The 18,551-nt window shown below is 38.7% G+C and overlaps 2 protein-coding genes across 5 annotated transcripts; one reads left to right on the top strand and one right to left on the bottom strand.

Annotated features, from left to right (window-relative positions):
- Positions 1 to 1,712: 1,712 nt before the first annotated feature.
- LOC141787837 (6-phosphofructo-2-kinase/fructose-2,6-bisphosphatase 4-like) lies at positions 1,713 to 15,665 on the top strand. Of its 4 annotated transcripts, none has more exons than XM_074666533.1 (14): positions 1,713 to 1,851; positions 8,129 to 8,245; positions 8,673 to 8,769; positions 10,214 to 10,280; positions 10,409 to 10,483; positions 10,582 to 10,638; positions 10,940 to 11,061; positions 11,141 to 11,348; positions 11,430 to 11,576; positions 11,662 to 11,766; positions 11,856 to 11,985; positions 12,273 to 12,335; positions 12,530 to 12,594; positions 14,623 to 15,632. In XM_074666533.1, exons 1-14 carry the CDS (start codon positions 1,809 to 1,811, stop codon positions 14,680 to 14,682), a joined length of 1,356 nt encoding a protein of 451 aa, XP_074522634.1. In that variant the 5' UTR covers positions 1,713 to 1,808; the 3' UTR covers positions 14,683 to 15,632. The 4 variants fall into 4 exon arrangements, with proteins under 4 accessions (XP_074522634.1, XP_074522643.1, XP_074522621.1 ...); XM_074666542.1 differs by lacking the exon at positions 1,713 to 1,851 and adding an exon at positions 2,025 to 2,133; XM_074666520.1 differs by lacking the exon at positions 1,713 to 1,851 and adding an exon at positions 7,139 to 7,329 and having other exon boundaries at positions 14,623 to 15,665.
- A 225-nt stretch (positions 15,666 to 15,890) lies between these two features.
- Positions 15,891 to 18,346, bottom strand: arpc4 (actin related protein 2/3 complex, subunit 4). The gene is made up of 6 exons (XM_074666556.1): positions 18,277 to 18,346; positions 17,221 to 17,339; positions 17,020 to 17,131; positions 16,819 to 16,914; positions 16,494 to 16,664; positions 15,891 to 16,314 (listed from the first exon to the last, which is right to left on the bottom strand). The coding sequence occupies exons 1-6, from the start codon at positions 18,277 to 18,279 to the stop codon at positions 16,309 to 16,311; spliced, it is 507 nt and encodes a 168-aa protein (XP_074522657.1). The 5' UTR covers positions 18,280 to 18,346; the 3' UTR covers positions 15,891 to 16,308.
- Between the last annotated feature and the right edge of the window lie 205 nt (positions 18,347 to 18,551).

Consider the following 18,551-nt stretch of genomic DNA (forward strand, 5'->3'; position numbering starts at 1 on the left):
TGACATTTTCATCCATTTTTACATGTAGGGCTGCTGATCAGAGAAGTAGTAGTTTCTTTTTAAAATACACTTTCTTGCCATGGGTTGTTTTGCTACTATATTCAAGATAACTGAGGTTACTACACTTCAGGCTGTAGTATAGCCTGTAGTGAAGATGTATGGATTTGAGGTCTTGTCTCATGTAAAATGAGTCAATTTGGTTTCAACTTCCTTCAGCCGTATTGTGTTAAGGTAAGAGGAACTGAAAAACTGATGTGTATTAAAGATCTTTCTTCCTAAATCTGCCAACACACCACTTCCCCGGGGAGGTGATACAGTACTTTCATTTTGTTTGTTGAGCACAGTGACTGAGGTAGTGTTTCCTTTAATACATAGTTTCCTTTGATAACAATGGGGAGACCTAACTTAATGGGTGTGCTTTTCCTCATATATCACCTCTATATATTTCAAAGCTGCATTTGTCTACTATAAACACTCCTTTCTTCAATTCCTCCTGAAACACAGTGAGTGATGAAGCTAATGAACATTCCATTTCAGTATGCAACAACTTCCATATTCTCCAACATGCTCCTTTACCTCTGTTAAACGACAGTTTAATGTATATGCTGAAATCACATCACAGTGGGTTGGTTTCTGCTGTCTCAAAGTCTCACGTTGGCCCTTAGCTTTGCACATGGAGCAGTGAGGCAGAGGGCTTTCATCTTGCAGTGCAGACTGTAAAAAGAAACTGGTAACACAAACAACTAATGGGTGTTGGTAATTAACATTCACAGGCAGGTTTGTTCTAGTCAAAGAAATGTATTTCTGTTTAGTCTAACCTCTTAGCTGACAGCTGTCACAATAAAAGTAAACAACAACAACAACAACAACAACAACAACAACAACAACAACAACAACAACAACAACACAGTACTTGTACACAAATGACCCTTTGGTTAAGTGTGGTAAAATGATGTAATTCTCAGATTCAAAGAGAAGAAATTAACCAGGGATTGGTGATTTATTACTTTTTTCTTAACAGACAAAATGCCATCAGAACTGCCCGATGACATTGTCCTATTGTAATTGTCAGTAAAATTGCTGTAAATGAAACCAGACAATAACAACTATACATTCATTAAAATGTGGGATATAGCTGTGGTCTAGCTGATTGCTCTTGGTTATAATATGAGGACATATATCCTCATATTATAAGCAAAAGCAATCAGCCATATGGCACAAGGTGCATGATGAGTATTGTAGTGATGACTAGCAGACTGGTAAACAGCATCTTGGGTTTAAGAGCAGATGCAAATGCGGGCATGTTAATCCCATTTTCATAATCCAGACAGTGGGAAATGTGCGTCAACTATCGATTTTCATACTTAATAGAAAGTTAGTTTTGTGTCAATATAAAAATATGTAGTTTGTCAGATTGTGTGTTATTTTTCTTTCATGTACACATTTCTGTGGATTTTTTTTTCCTCACGTTGAGTTTATAACGCTCTATTTATCGTGCAGTCTACAGGCAGTGAATTTAATTCTGAAATTTTAGCTTCTCTTTAGTTTCTTTTTTTTCAGTGTTTTTTAGTTCTTTGTTTTCTTGGTACTAATGTGACATACATTTTATGCACGACGGGTTAGATCAGTTTAGGAAGGAGGACGTTTATACCCTGATCATAAACAAGTGGGTTTGCCTGTTTGCACGTGCGTTAGAGCGCGCGACTGTCTCAGCACGCACTCACTCGCTCCATTCATTGCTGCCTGTGTGGCTGTAAGGACTGGCGCTGCTCCTCAAAGCTGGGAAGAAGAGGTGCTAAACCGGGACCATGAGGGGCTCATGCCGCCCAAGACACACGCGGGACAAAGCAGGTAGGTTACAAACATTCGTTGATTTTTGAAAGTCTTGTTTCATTGTCTTCTTGGCACTCTCAAATGTTGCATTGTGTGCAGCAGCGTGTGCTTTGAGCAGCTGGGCTCGCGAGCGGATGAAGTAAACAACTCTGTGTCACGTAGGCACGTTTCCGAGCTGACAGGGGCTTTACATACCGAGGAGAGGGGGTATTCTGCGCCACACTGCCCTGAAATGTGGGAAGAGGCGATGTTTGATGTTAGACAAGACGATGAGATAGTTCGTCACTTCGCAAATTCTAAGTGAGACTGCCTTGGTTGAAAACATTAGCCCCCTCCAGGCTGCAGCTGCTGGTAAGCTAGCAGCAAGCTAGCTGGTGGGCTGACAGTTTGTGGGTTGTAAACGTTGACTGACTGTGGCTGAGAGGAGTGAAACATGACGACATTTATTTTGAAAATGCACCAGATCGATTAGTTTTGGGTTATAGACAGCATCTGATTAATATGAGCAATGGGGGATTAAGAAATGTACGGATAGTGTATGATATGGATCGCGATTTTATCAACAAGCGGTTACAACACTATCAAAGATTCTGTCTGTCCATACTGCATTACAAGAAGGAACACTAATCAATCATCAAGTCGACTTTCTCTGTAGACCCTGCAACAATAAGCTTTGACATAACTACTGTAGCACATAAGTCATAAATAACAGTGTTGTATTCAAAGTAGGCTGTAGCTACTGTTATTTTATTCTGACACTAGATATAAAACTATCTGCAGCATCTCAGGTGTAATTGTCTGCCACTTTAAGGACACCTTTCTCATTTGCTAATATGCAGCTTTTGATGCAGAAAATGAATAACAGAGCTCAGTATTCATTTGATTCCTGTTACCCTGGTCTGGCAGGTGCTTAAACTGTCTTCACATTTCAGTCACTTAATGTATAGATTTACACATACACATTTACACATGCTGTAAATCTATAATGTTCTATTCAACCTGTATTCGTTGTTCCCCTCTGATTAGCTCTCGTACGATGATAAGAGGATATTCAAATGAATGGAGCCTGGAAGATTTGTCAAACATGCTGTCTTTATGACATATTCCATGCAGAGAAAACAAACTTGCTGAGGCTTTTAGTCCTGACAGAGTGATTTACTCTTGCTTTAAAAAAAAACTAATTGGGCTGTTTGAAGGTCTGTGGCCAAGCTGGTGTGGCAGGTGTGTTTGCTTGTAATATTTTAAAAAAAGGATGAATCCAGCTTTTGTGTGCTTTAGCCATTTGGTGAGGTAAACACAGTTAATACACATGTGAAGATGCAGACCTGCTGTGAAGACGAGGCAAAGAAGACACTGGTTGTAAAAGCACATGGTTAGCACAGCCTTTACAGTGTACATACATGTGTTAAAAAACGCAGTTGGATAGGGATCAGCTTCAGTTGGTGCAGCAGACTCAGCATGGATTATATCCTTACATGCACTCTCTAACACTGGCTGTGCACTCTGCAGGATATTTATCTACATGCTTGAGAGGCTGCCTCTTAGGTGCTGCCAGCTGCAGTAAACCTGCGGCTTCTAGCTCCTTATTTCCAGAGTTATATTGTACACCAAGATCCTTTTTCTCTTTTTGTACATGATTTTAATTTATAATCTTAGTCCGTTCCCACCCCTAGACGATTCAATCCATCCTATCCTTGTTCAGCGAGTCGCTCTTCCTCGCCTGCTCACTGCAGCTCCCTCCCTCCCTGTGTCTGCTCTCTATCTGGGGGAAAGTTCACCCGCTTACTCAGAATCTCATTATAGGCTTCAGGCAGAGCTGTACCCTGTGTGTGTGTGTGTGTGTTTGTGTATGAGTGGAGTGTCTATGCGGTACTTGTACGCCTGCGCAGCTCACTCACTCAGCAGATGTTTTTGCTTCTGTGGGCATTTAATTTCAGGATTGTTGGTTTGGTATCACCATTGCTTGCAAATGTTGTAGAATGGAGACGCTAATCGATCAGTTTTGCTTCACCGGGTTCAGGAAAAAACGGCCTCATCTGTCCCACTGCAGCATGTAACACAATAACAAGCTTTAGACAAATTCTGGATTACACTGGATACAAATTAGTGCTGATTAGCAATTTACTTATAGTTGATAATCTCTAATTTACAGATTAAGTAATCAGGTAATCCTTACTTAATTTGTGCAGCCAAATACGAAAATAGTTCCAGAGTCTTAAATGCACGTTCCTGCTTGTGCTCTGTTGCTATTCTCCTCACGGAATAAATATTTTGGGGTTTCAGTCTTTCAGTGTGCCGACTGGAATACACTCACAGTATTGTGGATTTGCCTTCTGCTTCTTGTAGATAGTCGTCTGGGTTTTTTTCATGCAAATGTCCACATGTGTGTGTGATTTGGGAATCTTGGCCAAAGTAGTCATCAGTTTGTGTTCAGTACTGTATAATAAACTGAAATCATGAATCATAGTCATCTCATGAAGTTTTTCTTTCTACAGAGAGACTGGGGCTCTTGTGCAGAGTCCAGTGTTGCAGACACAGCTGTGTGGGTGTGTGTGTGTGTGTGTGTGTAACACCCAGGAAAAGACAAACCAAACATTGGCTCTTTTTTTGTGACATTTTCACAAGAGGTTTGTTGATTGTGAACTTGACTGACCCAATACAGTCTAGACCTTTGTGGGAACAATGTACAATCTGCAAACAAACCTTCAGGGTGTAAATTAGGCCAACAATGGTGTGGGAATCCAAAACTATTCCTCTGGTCTGGTTCATATCTTAGAGTTAACTTTTAAACAAACTTCTGCCATGTGGGCTCTGTGGCTGAGTAGGGTCAGTCAGTCAGTCTAGTTAGCTGGCCAGTCGGTATCAAAGTTAATACCAATAGATGAGAAAATGTGACCTATTTGTGCTGAAGGGGCTTTAATCAGGAGACTCACTTTTTAAAACAGTGAAACTTTGTTGAGATATCAGTGGTTTTTCATTTTTAAAAAATCTGTTGTCATAATTTTGTTGTTAAAGATGTGGTTTACTCCCTCAACTACAAAAAACAATGGTGCATTACTCAGAGTTCATGTAGTTTTTTCTGCTGTCATGTCCATTTTAGCCATCATTAAACCCTCTGAAGGAGGTCCAGGTTATAAAGATGTCCTGACTAATTCTGTGCCACATATTATTCTGTTTACATGCATGTTGTTTAGAAAAGTGTAGAGCCTGTTAGCATGTTGTCAGGTGAGATTAGAGGGGATTATTGTTAGGATCTGTGAAGTGTGGTGTCTCGCTGATGGGATTAGCTGACATGCTGACAGAGCCTGGCTGCTCACCTCAGGATGTGTTTACTGTCACAGCAGGTGATGAATGTTAACAAACCTGTCAGTCAGATTCAGGTCAGATTCATTTCATGTCTGCACACTGCAGTGAAATTCCAACTCGGTCAACTAGTGCACAGTGCCACCTGGTGTCATAACTGTCAAACTACATCAAGTCTCAGCCTGAGAATGACCAGACTTAATGCAGGCTGATCGGAACAGCTCAGGAGGTTGAAAACGTGACAGGACTCAAGATGCAGGCTTTGTTTGATGTGAAACTTAGATCGAATGTGTACCCAGGATTATTTTTTTGAAAAAGAATGCTGCTTTAATGACTTCTACAGTAAGCAATGACGTTCTTAGTGTCAGTCTGCTGTTCAGGCTGGACAGATATAGATGGGTCCATGTTCTGCTGAAAACAAAAACACAACTCTGGACAGAGACACTTGTGCTGTAACCTTTACTTAAAACCTCAATAAAAAATGAAATAAACAACAAAACCTGTTGGTAGATTTGTTAAATTTAGATTGAGTTGTTTTATTTAGTATTTATCTCTTGAAAACATTTATTGAGCCATATTTACAGCATCTCTGTTTTTGTTTGATTCTCGTCTTTAAACTGTAGTCCAAGTAAATTAAAGAAAAATTACATGCAGACCACAATTATTTATTCTAAAGCAATTTGACATCACACTTTGGCTTTTTTTCCCCACATACAGTCCCAAATCCCAAGTCAATAAAGATTTGAGATTTAAAACAGAGACAAGTAGTGAACACGTTCCTTCTTTAAAAGGAAATAATAAAAAAAATTAAAATAAAGGTTTATAGTTTTATTAAGTAGCTTGTTCTTCACCTAATTATCTCAAGATTTAATTCATGAGCACACATCAGCATTAGAGAGATAGATAAGAGAGATAGAGAAATATGTATGTATTTTGTATGTATGGAGAGAGAAAGAGAGAGAATAACCGAAATTTCTCGAAATTTCTCTTAAATATCCCTGAGAATAAGCGATGACAAAATCAAGTCATCAAAGCAACTACTTTAAAACCTTTTTTTATATATATATAAATAATATGGACAACATCACGTGCTGGATATCCTGTCGTGTCTGTGTTATGTTATTGACTTCTTGTGATGAGCTCGTGGGGCTCGTGGCAGGGTCGTGTATACGTGGGGATCTAATATTGTTCGGTATGATGTTTTCTGAGCTCTCAGCGGACAGCACGCCCTCAGTTTCCCAGGTCCGTCTCTCCTATTGGCTGCTGTTCCATTTATCTCTGCCCTGATTGGCTCAGCTCTCCGTTGCATTCACTGTCCATGTGGGCTGCATGTGAACGCTTGTTCTTCAAACGTCTGTTTTTCCTCGAATATCTTGCGCTCTTGTGGCAGCAGTACGGTAATACGCAGAAAGCTGCTTTCTTGAAAATATTTTTTTCCCTCTGGTTTATTGTCCGTAGTCGTTTGTAATGCATCTGTCGCAAAAGAAGTTATCATTAATAAAATTACACGCCCAATGTAATGTTCTCAATGAAAGGGGAAACAAAGATATATTTCCTGTATTTTGTGAATTTTGTTACGTTATTTTTTATCTTGTGGTTTTCATACCCCAGATCGATTACATGCTTCATATTTATGTTTTATAGGTTTCTGAAAGAGTGTCTGTTTTGGGAAGATGTCTTGTCTACTATGGTTTTCTATCGATTTTGTGGGTCGATTCTTCATCTTCAGTGATAGCTGCTTTTACATACAGTACGCTTTTAGTAAGAGTATATTACAAAATAAAAAGAAGTCCGACCAACACTGTGACATGAATCTACTAAATGATTGTAAAATGCTACGTAGGGTGAAATAAGCTGAACTGCTTGGTAAGCAAAGTCACATCCTGTACCCGGCACCTTGTTTTGCTCCTACACTTACTGGTGCGCGCTGTCTCGTGTCGTTACGGTAATAAGAAACTGCTGTTTCTCAGCTGATAGAAGTATCCATCCCCCTGTGTTCCTGCAGCATTAGATAGCCAGTGCTGGAGCCCACCGCCTCACTTTCAGTCTAGCTGGAAATCATCAATGACCCCACATCTAAGATGTTAGACAACGACGAGTTTAGGTTGGATACATCCCCGAGGGAGCTCACGCAGAACCCGCTCAGGAAGATCTGGATGCCCTGCAGGAATGGGCACATAGCTCAGAGACGGGGTAAGCGGCAACTGAGCATCAAGTTCCACTAATGATGGGAGATGATGCAGGGGATCTGATGGTATTCTGCTGTTGTTGGTTTTGTTTTCGTGTTTTTTTTCAATCATTATTTTAACCAGTCACGATATGTTGACAACCCGTTAACTACCAATTAGAGGCGTTTGTTTTGTTGCGCACTAATAAAGTGCATCCTTGGTCTTTGTCGTTGAGTAGTGTTGCGTCATGCTCAACCAATCCGCTTCATCTTTCCTAATTTCACGTGCTGTGAGGTAAATATGAAGCGCACATGGGGAGTTAACTGCGAGCTCGCGGAGATAAACTTATGAGACACACATGACTGAAATGCAAGGAGCAGCACTCCCAGCCCATACGTCCTGTTAACCCCTCAGTGTGGACGTGATCATCAGGTTTTCTCTCTTCTGATTATTGCTGAGTCAAGCTCTGTCTTCTTCAGAGCTGTTTCCCTTTTTTATCAGACTGCAGCCAGATAACCCTCACGTCTGGGATCAAACACTTCATGCATGGTCATCGTGTTGTGGGGTGATTTATTAATAACTCTCCTTTGGTCTTTATGGTTCAAAGAGCAGTTAGAAGTTACAATGTGTGTTTTTAAGTGTGTGTGTGAATGCTTGTCTGTCTCTGTGTCAGCCCTGTGATTGACTGGCAACCAGTCCAGGGTGTGCCCTGCCTCTCGCCCAATGACAGCTGGTATAGGCTCCAGCCATCTGCGACCCTGAACAGGATAAGCAGTTCAGAAAATGAATGAATGAATGTGTGTTTCTCTCCTCCTCTCTCACAGTGTGCATGACAAACTGCCCGACTGTCATCGTGACGGTAGGACTCCCAGCCCGAGGGAAGACTTACATCTCAAAGAAGCTGACGCGTTACTTAAACTGGATCGGTGTGCCGACCAAAGGTAACAGCTTCAACTCTGCATCAGCCATAAAAAACAACAATCAAGAACAAACAAGCTACAATGGGCACATCATACCCAAGATGAGAATTTTAACTGTTTCACTTAAACTTGCTTTCTGAGCAGAGTAAAAACAGTCTTTACAGTAGATCCGTCACATGAGTCCTTCACCTAATAACAACCAATACAGGCTTTCAGACCTTATAGAAAACACTTCTCTTATAAATACTTTAAGTCTTTGAGGTTTCTTTAAATTAATAAAACCATATATGGTCACAGGGTGCATTTAATCACCTGTTTTTGCAATCACTGTTTAAAATTATCACTTTTGTTTGAACTGATACAAGATAAGGAGATTGTGTCTCAAATGATTATTTTGAACATATCAGGCTCTCTGAAGTCTAACTGCATATTCTGTCATGTGTAACAGAGTTTAATGTTGGCCAGTATCGCAGGGAGTGTCTGAAGATCTACAAGTCCTTTGAATTCTTCCGTCCAGATAATGAAGAGGGCTTAAAAATCAGGCGGTAAGTCTCAAGTGGCTTGAAGCATCTGATGGTGTGCCGCAAACAATAAAGTGACAGTCTGGACCACACAGATGATATCCTGGTGTATTTTCACATTTCTGTCATAAGAGTTTAATTTATCCAAGGTACAGGAGCATCAGCTAAGTGTTTTATTTTAGAAGTTCGAATTTTAAAGTTAAAATCGGCTTTCTTATGTCGTGAATTTTCAGATAAACAAACAAAGAATTTATCAGTAAATATGAAATGGTATTGACTTTATTATTATTTCATATTTAGAGTATGTAAAAATAAGATTGACTGTGACTAATAGAGTTTTCAGATATACAAACTAGAGCCCGACCGATATGGGATTTTTGGTGTCGATGCCGATACCGATACTGGGGGCAAAAAAAAGCTGATATCTGATATATCGGCCGATATCCGATATATCGGCTGATATATATAATAAGTTAATTGATATACACAAGATATACTGTATATTAGTGCTGCACGATTTGGGGAAAAGGTGCGATTTGCGATTAGGTGGACAATATTGCGATTGCGATTGTGCTTGCGATTTAATAAAAAAAGTTGTGTCATGATGAGTCTACAGACTTGCTTGGTTCTCATGGAGAAAAATCTGAATTGCATGTGCTGACATTGGGATTGCGATAGCCTCTTTTGCGATTACGTAATTGCATGTGCTGACATTGCGATTGCGATTGCGATTGCGATAATCGTGCAGCCCTACTGTATATGAACACAAATTATTATAATACCTATATGATTCAAGACAGAGACAGAACACTACTCAATTAAAACAAGGAACTTTAATTATCAAAGTGTTAACATAAGAACTGTGGTGTTAACCACTAATAAATAAGAACAAGCTGTAAACACAATAATAAATAAAGGAGTCAAACTTTAAACACAGTAAGTAGAAAAAAGTCAAACTGTTAACACACAATGAGCAACTTACATGATGTTAAAACGCCGTATTATAGTCTTACATTAGATAATGGTGGACGTGTGAAATAACAGTACCATTTATTTCTGTTTATCTCTTAAAAAAGCAACTAACATGTCGTTAAAACGCCGTTCTATAGTCTTACATTAGGTAATGGTGGACAGAGGGGGCGGGCACTCGGGCAGTGTGTAGCCCAACACACAGGCACAGACACACAGGAACAGGAGTGACATAATCAGCAAAATTTTTTGTAATCAGCTACATTTTGGCCGGTGTTGATTAATCAGTGACAGGCATAATCGGCCTTAACGATTAATCGGCCTTACCGATTAATCGGTCGGGCTCTAATACAAACACAGCTTTTATGCAAATTTTTATTTTGAAAACCAGATTTGGAAATTGAAAACTTTTTTTAGAATTTTTTTTGTACACTGGTAAATGTAATAACCATATGGTGGGAACCTCATTTTATGCTGACTCTTTTTGCCCTTTTTCCAGTCAGTGTGCCACGGCAGCTCTTAACGATGTCCGACAGTACCTGAGTGTAGAAGGAGGACAGGTGGCGGTGAGTCTGTGGCACTGTGTGTTGTTCATAGCAAATGGTGTATCTCTACTGATTCAGAAATGGTGTTAAAATCAGTAGATACTGCACAATAGGGCTGTATAAGGAGTGCCTTCATCCTGCTGTTTCAGGTGTTTGATGCCACGAACACCACAAGAGAAAGAAGAGCGACAATCGTGAAGTTTGCTGAGCAGAATGGGTTCAGGGTACATCAGTCAAAAGATTTTTTTAACAGAATTTAACAAGTCACCTCCTCAGCTGCATGCTGTCATTGTTTTACAATTTTATTTTCCTGTCAATCCAGGTTTTTTTCGTAGAATCTGTGTGTGAGGACCCTGACGTCATTGCGCAAAATATAGTAGTAAGTTTGGTCTTCGTTATTAGCAGATAGTGAAATATCAAATTAATTAAAAAGAATTGAATTGACTTTAAATATTTCTGCCAAAAGATGTGATTAGAAATGTCTTTTGTGCACCAGTGTTGTAATAAAAAGCCAGTAGTGATGTACTGAATGCTTGACAATTAATACAGAGTTTGGACTCAGAAATTTTTGGTCTATATTTTTAACTATAAAGAAAAAAAAAAAACTCGGTGTCATTTCAGGCAGCATACTTCCTCTTTCCTCTACTCACATCCTCTCTCTATGTTTCCTCTCTTTATAGCAAGTGAAGCTGGGCAGCCCAGACTACATTCACTGCAACACAGAAGAGGCCATTGAGGACTTCATGAAGAGGATCAAGTGTTACGAGTCCTCCTACCAGCCTCTGGATGAAGTTCTCGACAGGTAAAGATAATAAAGAAAGACTCAGGTCGGAATAACAGTTTTTTCCGACCACATTGTAAACACCGCTGTCTGCCTGCAGGGATTTGTCCTACATAAAGATCATGGATGTGGGCAAACGTTACCTGGTAAACCATGTCATGGATCACATCCAGAGCCGGATTGTCTACTACCTGATGAACATCCATATCACACCACGTTCCATCTACCTGTGTCGTCACGGGGAGAGTGACCTCAACATCAAGGGTCGGATTGGAGGGGACTCTGGACTCTCAGTTAGGGGAAAGGAGGTGTGTTTGTGTGCAAGGAGTAGGATATTTATATGGATATGGATTTAAATTGTACTAATCTAACCTTTTCTTTTGTTATAGTTTGCCAAAAGTCTGCGAAAATTCATCCAGGAACAGAAAATCAAAGATCTCAAAGTGTGGACGAGCCAGATGAAGAGAACGATCCAGACGGCAGAGAGTCTCGGAGTCCCGTATGAACAGTGGAAGTCTCTCAACGAAATTGATGCTGTACGTAGATTTTCATATTCATAGGAATGATTTACCTTAGAAAGGATTTGTTTTTCAGTTTCAGTTTTTCTTTGTTTTTCCAAAGGGTGTGTGTGAAGAAATGATGTATGAAGAGATCCAGGAGCATTACCCTCTGGAGTTCGCACTGAGAGACCAGGACAAGTACCGCTATCGTTACCCTAAAGGAGAAGTGAGAGCTGATCCTTCCAAATATCTCATTATGAATGATTTTGAAAAAGTTAACTTATGCTTTCAACAATGCCATGATTCTCTCATCAGTCTTATGAAGACCTTGTTCAGCGTTTGGAGCCTGTGATCATGGAGCTGGAGAGGCAGGAGAATGTTCTGGTTGTTTGTCACCAAGCTGTCATGCGTTGTCTGCTCGCATATTTCTTGGACAAAACTGCAGGTATGTAAGAGCATGAAGCCAGTTGTAGTTTTTCTTTTTATGAACATCTTCTAATTGATTTGGGAGCTTTCCTGCCATTATGCAGAAAACAGGCCAGTGGGTAGAACAGTAGTGGGTGATCACATGCAGCGTAGCACCACAGGTTGGATTTGAACTTTGCTGTCTGCCTTTGGGAATAATTTAAGTGCTGTGTTTAATCAGCAGCAGCAGCCTCCTTTAATATTTGCTTTTGTCAGATTATATGTGGATAAAAAAATGTGAAATGATGTTGCTTTCTGCCTCCACAGATGAGTTGCCTTATCTTAAGTGTCCTTTGCACACTGTGTTAAAGTTGACCCCCATGGCTTATGGTAAGTGATTTTAGAGAATGTTTAATGTTTGTATGTACAGTTTTAATTCTTTAATTCTACATTTTTTTTAATGAAACTATAATACTTTCTTAAATTATTAACTGCCCTTTAATTAAAAAAAAAAAAAACAGGTCTTGGTGATAGCATCCTAAAAGTGTGATTTAATGCGTGATACCTGTTGTGCTGTTTTCCAGGATGTAAGGTGGAGTCTGTGTATTTAGGCGTGGACTCTGTGAACACACAGAGAGACAAACCAGAGGTAGGTTTTCCCTGGGGGCACACTCAGATATGTGTCAGCAGATGACACTGACAGCTCAAGTTCTGTTCCCTGTCTGACTTGTCTGTGACTGGAAGGAAAATCCTCACTGATGGCTTCACTGTATAAGATGTGTGTGTTTCTGTAATGAATTTTGGAAACAGGCATTTTGTTTGTCATTCAGTTTGTTTGTGACTAGCAGTGCGTATTGATCCATCCCTCTCTTCTCACTGCACAGAGAAAGTAGATCTTTCACAGATGTCAAAGGGAGCTGTGTTCACTCTGCTTCCTCCTGAGATCCATGACAGCAGCCAGGAAAACTTTGACCACTTAACACTGACACTCCTACCTCCATCCTGACTCAATCATTTTTACCCTCAGTGGGAGCAGAAACTTATAGTATCGTGATGTTATTGTTTTACCTCCAGGTCTTTTCCTGCAGTGACTCTGACAAATGCAGAACACACAGAGAAAAATATATAAAGTGTTTCTTAAGAGTTTACGAACATTTTGCAAATTGGATAAAATTGATATTGAAACCAAGACAGAAATGCTGTGAATTACACAATATTCATTATTTTGGTCATGTTTTTAAAATATTAATTGTGTGTTATACGATGATGCTGGTAATTAGATGTGAATTGGTAATGCTGGATAAATCTGAAATATCTTCTTATTTTTTCTTTTTATATAATTTCCTAATCATTCAGTCAGAATACGAACAAAAATTAAGCTTTGCTTATTCTTAAGTACCACAACCCAGTAAAAATGTCTTGGCTATCAAATAAAATGTCTGCGCTGTGTGCTGGCCGTCACATCACTTTAAATTTAGTTCTGTTTGACTCTGCATGCCATGCAGCATTTCTGTAAGTGATGTGTTTTCACTTTGCAATATTTATTTTTTGGTCAATAAGTTTCTGTGTTTGCTGGGTTAATTCTTTTTAAACTGCTCTATGAGCAGGACAACTTACTTTCCTCAGTTTGTAGGAACCACATAACTGGAATTTACTTTCAGGACATTTCATTCGTTTCAGTTAATATGTGCGTGTGTGTGTGTGTGTGTGGTCCAGAATACATTTGACTTAACATGAGATCAAGCACATAAAATGTTGATTTAAAAAAAAAACTATCTATAAAACCATGAAGGATCAAAAGTTGCTCTTTTTTAATCTTTTTTTTATTATACAAAGGACTAATGTAATGTTTTTTTTATAAACATGAACCCATGAACATATGTGTTACATAATCAAGTTTTTAAAATCTATGTTTACAAGTACTGGTTCACAATACATCAGAAGTCATTCTGTTTTTGGTGCATGTAAATTGACAATGTGATTTTTATTTCAGCAACATTTGTCTCTTTGCCAACATTTCATTTACTGTTCAAATGTGAAGGATTCTCCTACAGTGACATCGATTCCGATAAAATACACTAAAATTTCACTACAGATTCACTCAATCATGATCAGGCACTTTTTTTTATTACAGAAGGATTAGTGTGAACTTTTTGTTAGCTAACATTCTCTGAAATTAACTGACCATATGTAACTGGTGTGTTGTGCTTTTTGTGTATTTCTAATTACTTGTCGATATGAAACTCCATATTAAAAAATTCTTCCCCCACTCCTTTTAACTGGTATTAACATCAATGATTGTGTCTGTGATACAAAGCTCATTGAGTCTTTCTTTTTATTGATTTGGGTAGTACACAAATAACAAATAGTTATTTTAATTATGGCATACATTTAAGTAGTGATATGTATGTTCCAATCAGTCAGTCTATGAATATACTGAATATACCCTTTGGTTCATAGGAACACATGAACAAAACCATAATAATAAAGGTTCACCTAAAAGATTGTTTTGCACTCTGAAATATCAGAAAGGTCTGCTTTCATCGAACAAAATGTCTCAAATTCATGTTATTGATAATGATTTTGTAATTACTAGAGGCTTGTCCATTGATCAAAATATAGAAAGGATGGATAATTTTTGTTGACCAATAACTTTGTCATCTCATCCCCATTTCAGAATGTGAACGTGCAGCGCACCTCAGATGATGCTCTGGAAACAGTCCCTGCTCACTTCTGAGTTCCTGCTCTTCCTGCTCCAGCCGAGTCAAAGTTTGGACCAAACAGCATTATGGGAAAAGGTGCTGTTCAATTCACTGGTCCAGAGAATTGAGTGTTTTCCCAGACTCTTACTGTAAGCACTTTCACTTTATGTTTTTCATTTTTATAACTGTGTTCTTGTGTGATTGTTACTGTACTGCCTCTCTAGCTTGTCTCTCAGTAAGGAAACTAAAGGAACATGCCAAGATTATTGTGTCCACTGTTGATAATTCTGTAAACATTTAACATCAATGTCCAGGATTGTATTTAATACTCACTGTAAAATTCACCATGCACTGATTGAATTTTCAAATGCTTCCTGTGTTTCAGAAAAGGCTCTTATTTTTTCAAAGATAAGTGAAACCCCATATAGAGAACTGTGGGTACTTTGGTTAAAGTTGTCTTAAAGTCCTTAACCCCTGTCATTTTTAAGACACAAATGAACTTTGTTTTTTAACTGATTTGTTTTTGTTTTTTTGTTTTAAAAAAAGCTTAGTGTACCTTCTCAGTGAACATCTCTAACATTCCAGATATGAAGCTCAGTTTCGTACACATCAAAAGATAAACAGGCAGCGTAGCAGATATAATGCAACAGACATTCATTCCCACAGATGTAGCATCTGTCCTGCAATCAGAAATGTCAAGATGTGGCCCTTGCTGTACAGTCATTGTGGTTGAACTGAAATAACCTTTCGGGATGGATTCATAGGGAGTTCCAGTTTATTTAATTAACTGTGAACTACTGAGACAAATCTTCAGTTATTTATAAGTCCCTTCAAAGACAGTCTGATTCATGGTTAACATGAACGCCTCAGTGAAAGTTTTAATATTACTGTGAAAACTGTCCCAGATGTGTTTGATGTGAGCAATCAACAAACATTATACACTGGGGCATTTCATTTTTAAGAACTTCACAATATATGTGACATTTTACTTTGTATATAAATGTACTAAATGATTCCAAATGCCTTGTTTGTGTCAAAACCTGAATAAATATGTGCTTTGTGGGGAAGAGGCAGAGCTGTGGTTTGTGCTTGATAACCCATGAGTTAAAAAAAACAGTTCATGAAATACAAAGCATATTTTTTATTTATCTTCACAAGTTAAACAAGCCAGCATGTATATTTATTCTCAATATATCCATTTACAATAAGGTTCACTTTCTATTCTAAGACTGGAAACATGCACCAATTGATTGCCCTCATAGTTTCGAATCAGTCATAACAAAAAATATCTCACTTGAATGTGCATATAATATATATAAAAAACAGCATTTAAATAAACTTTTAAAATTTCATATTACCCTGTGCTCATTATTATTGATAAAAATCATTTTACAAAGGACCTGTCCTGACTTCTTCTGATGTTTCAAAGGCAGGAACAAATGAGTGGTATATTGATTTATTGTGTACAAATATCAATACTTTAGAGCAAAGGGGAATCTGAGTTTAAAGGGCAATTCCCATCAGCCTGTGCACGTTTACCGCATGTTGTTTCTCAGCCTTTCTTTGTTTATTGTTGTCGTCTTTTCTCTGCTCTGCGAGGTGAGTGCTCCACAGCGATGACTGGAATCGCAAAAGGAATGTATTCCCACGTTTTTTCTCTCTTAGAACTGCAAGAGTCAAAAGAAAAAAATGAGTATTAAATCAAAATTTATAAGAGAAGAATAACTGCATTGATATCTCCCTTTAATGGTATTTAAAAACTTTAACATTAATAACTTACAACTTTTTAAATATTCATTCTGCATAGGTGTGAATATTGACACAAATATCACACAGAACTACTCACATTTTTGAGGAACTCCTCTGCAACAATACGAGCCCTGGCATTGACAGACAGCTTCATTTCACTAATCTCTTTGTCAATTTCCTCCATGAAATGAATGACAAAATCCACCAGTTTATGTTTGTACATCTGCTCTGTGTGGAAGTTGGTGATGAGAAAGCTGATGTCATAACCCTGTAAAAGAAGCATGTTAACCGCTCTGTTTGAGCTGTGATGTGAAGCGTTGTACTGAGTCATATCTATCAGCAGAAGCTTCAGCTCCTTGCTTCATGGGTATTTTTACACTGTTCTTTCAACACCACATCACTTATTTTAAGAGCCAACTTACCTCAACAGGTTTCCTCCTCAAGATGAAGAAGTTCTCTGCCCTCATCATCATGAAACGCATGAATTTATGGCACAGAATCTTTTCAATCTCATCTGCCTGCAACAGCAGATCATTAAAAGGGAACAGTCAGAATAAAAAACAGTTATGACCTCTACAATAACATGATTAATCTGCAACTGTTAATCATGTAGCCTAAACAACCTGTTTGACAGCAATGCTGACTCTGACAGAGTTAATGGAGCCTTCAATCAGAACTTTCTCCTTATCGTTGCGGCTGATGATTACAGGCTGGAGGAGCAACTCTTTACTACTCCTAAAAAGGAGGGAAAATATAAACGAAACGTTCATACAGTATCATGGACAGATGTAAAGACACAGATTAAGTCTCAAAGACAGTCTTACCGTACTTCCACCTCTGGCTTGTTGTGTCTCTCCACCACTTGTGAGGAGAAATTCTCCAGGCAGAGGGCGGCCTGCAGAGTGGCACGCACCGCATTGAGATATGGACGCAAGGTTGCTGTCTGGGGTAGGAAAGCAAAAACAGGCTATCAAATAAATAACTTGGAATATCTGTTTTTAAGACAAAGCCCATGCAATGACATTTGGTAACAACAAAAGAAACAAATATCCAACCCTTCTTCATTATTTTTTACCTGTAATGTTGATGAGTGTACTTGTTATCACTGATACTGACTCCAGTTCAATTTCTTTGATTTGTACTCCTACATGGTTGTACTCTGTGATCTACTCACAGTTGACCATCCATGTCAGTCTCATTGTGTGTGTGTGTGTGTGTGTGTGTGTAATTCTAACAATCTCCCTTGTAATTTTCTTGCAAATGTTACTTAACAATGATACTCCAGTAGCTTGAGAACACAACCATCTGCCCTATCAGCTGACGACCAGCTGCTACTAGTGGGGAAACCAGCTAGTTTGCCTCGTACTGAACAATCCAGTGCATCGAAACACAATTGGACAAGTGCTCAAGTACTCATATAAGAACTGAAGCATTTCTTGTGGGTGGAATCGCGACACGACACCAGCGGGTCTGTCAACTTCAGTTTGCATCAGTGGAAGCTAGCTCGTTAACCAGATGTTTCCTTCCCTGTTCACATTTACTGTTTTCATTCAAGGTTACCGAATGACCAAATGTTTGACACGACTACGACACACTTCACAGGTAAAAAGAACACTATTATTTGGGGGTTCGCAACGTGATTCCAAGTGAACAAAATTATTCTATTTCCGATACAGAGACCGACGAGCTAACGTTAGCTTGTTAGCTAACTAGCTACTTGCTTAGCTGGTCTGAATAATCTTCAATGAAGATTAAAAAAAAAACGCGTTTGTGTTGCAAATATGACACTGCATTATTTTAGGAAAGGTAGACTTCAACAAAATATAAGAAAGTGGTAAATAAACTAGAGAGCTACCTTGAAATATTAATACTTCTCTTACCATTGCTGTGTGTGATGCGCTGCGGCTACAAGGCGGAAGTAGCGACCCTTATCAGGACACTTTTCCGTCAACAAACCGGAACTAAACTTCAAGCCTCTTCTTGTTTACAGCACAAAAAAAAACAGAATTTGACTACAAGGTCTGCCTCTGTCTCCAACTAAACTATTTCAGTAAGTGAGTATATGTTAATTTACCGAGTGAAAATGGAATATCTCTGAATAAACTTAGAGCTTTGGACCCAATGTTATAACTCAATTGGTAGAAGTTTTGAATTA

This window comes from Halichoeres trimaculatus, unplaced genomic scaffold (genome assembly GCF_033239565.1).
Source record: "Halichoeres trimaculatus isolate MK-OKI-2021-1 unplaced genomic scaffold, fHalTri1.1 fHalTri1_scaffold_1, whole genome shotgun sequence".
Taxonomy (NCBI): Eukaryota; Metazoa; Chordata; class Actinopteri; order Labriformes; family Labridae; genus Halichoeres; species Halichoeres trimaculatus.

Excerpts from the sequence above, each read along its gene's own strand:
- LOC141787837 (XM_074666520.1), top strand. The coding sequence starts at position 7,218 with ATGTTAGACAACGACGAGTTTAGGTTGGATACATCCCCGAGGGAGCTC. Across the intron at positions 8,246-8,672 it reads GATCGGTGTGCCGACCAAAG|AGTTTAATGTTGGCCAGTAT; the intron begins GTAACAGCTTCA and ends CATGTGTAACAG. Across the intron at positions 10,639-10,939 it reads TCATTGCGCAAAATATAGTA|CAAGTGAAGCTGGGCAGCCC; the intron begins GTAAGTTTGGTC and ends CTCTCTTTATAG.
- arpc4 (XM_074666556.1), bottom strand. Across the intron at positions 16,915-17,019 it reads TCAGCATTGCTGTCAAACAG|GCAGATGAGATTGAAAAGAT; the intron begins GTTGTTTAGGCT and ends CTGCTGTTGCAG. Across the intron at positions 16,665-16,818 it reads TGAGGAGGAAACCTGTTGAG|GGTTATGACATCAGCTTTCT; the intron begins GTAAGTTGGCTC and ends CTTCTTTTACAG.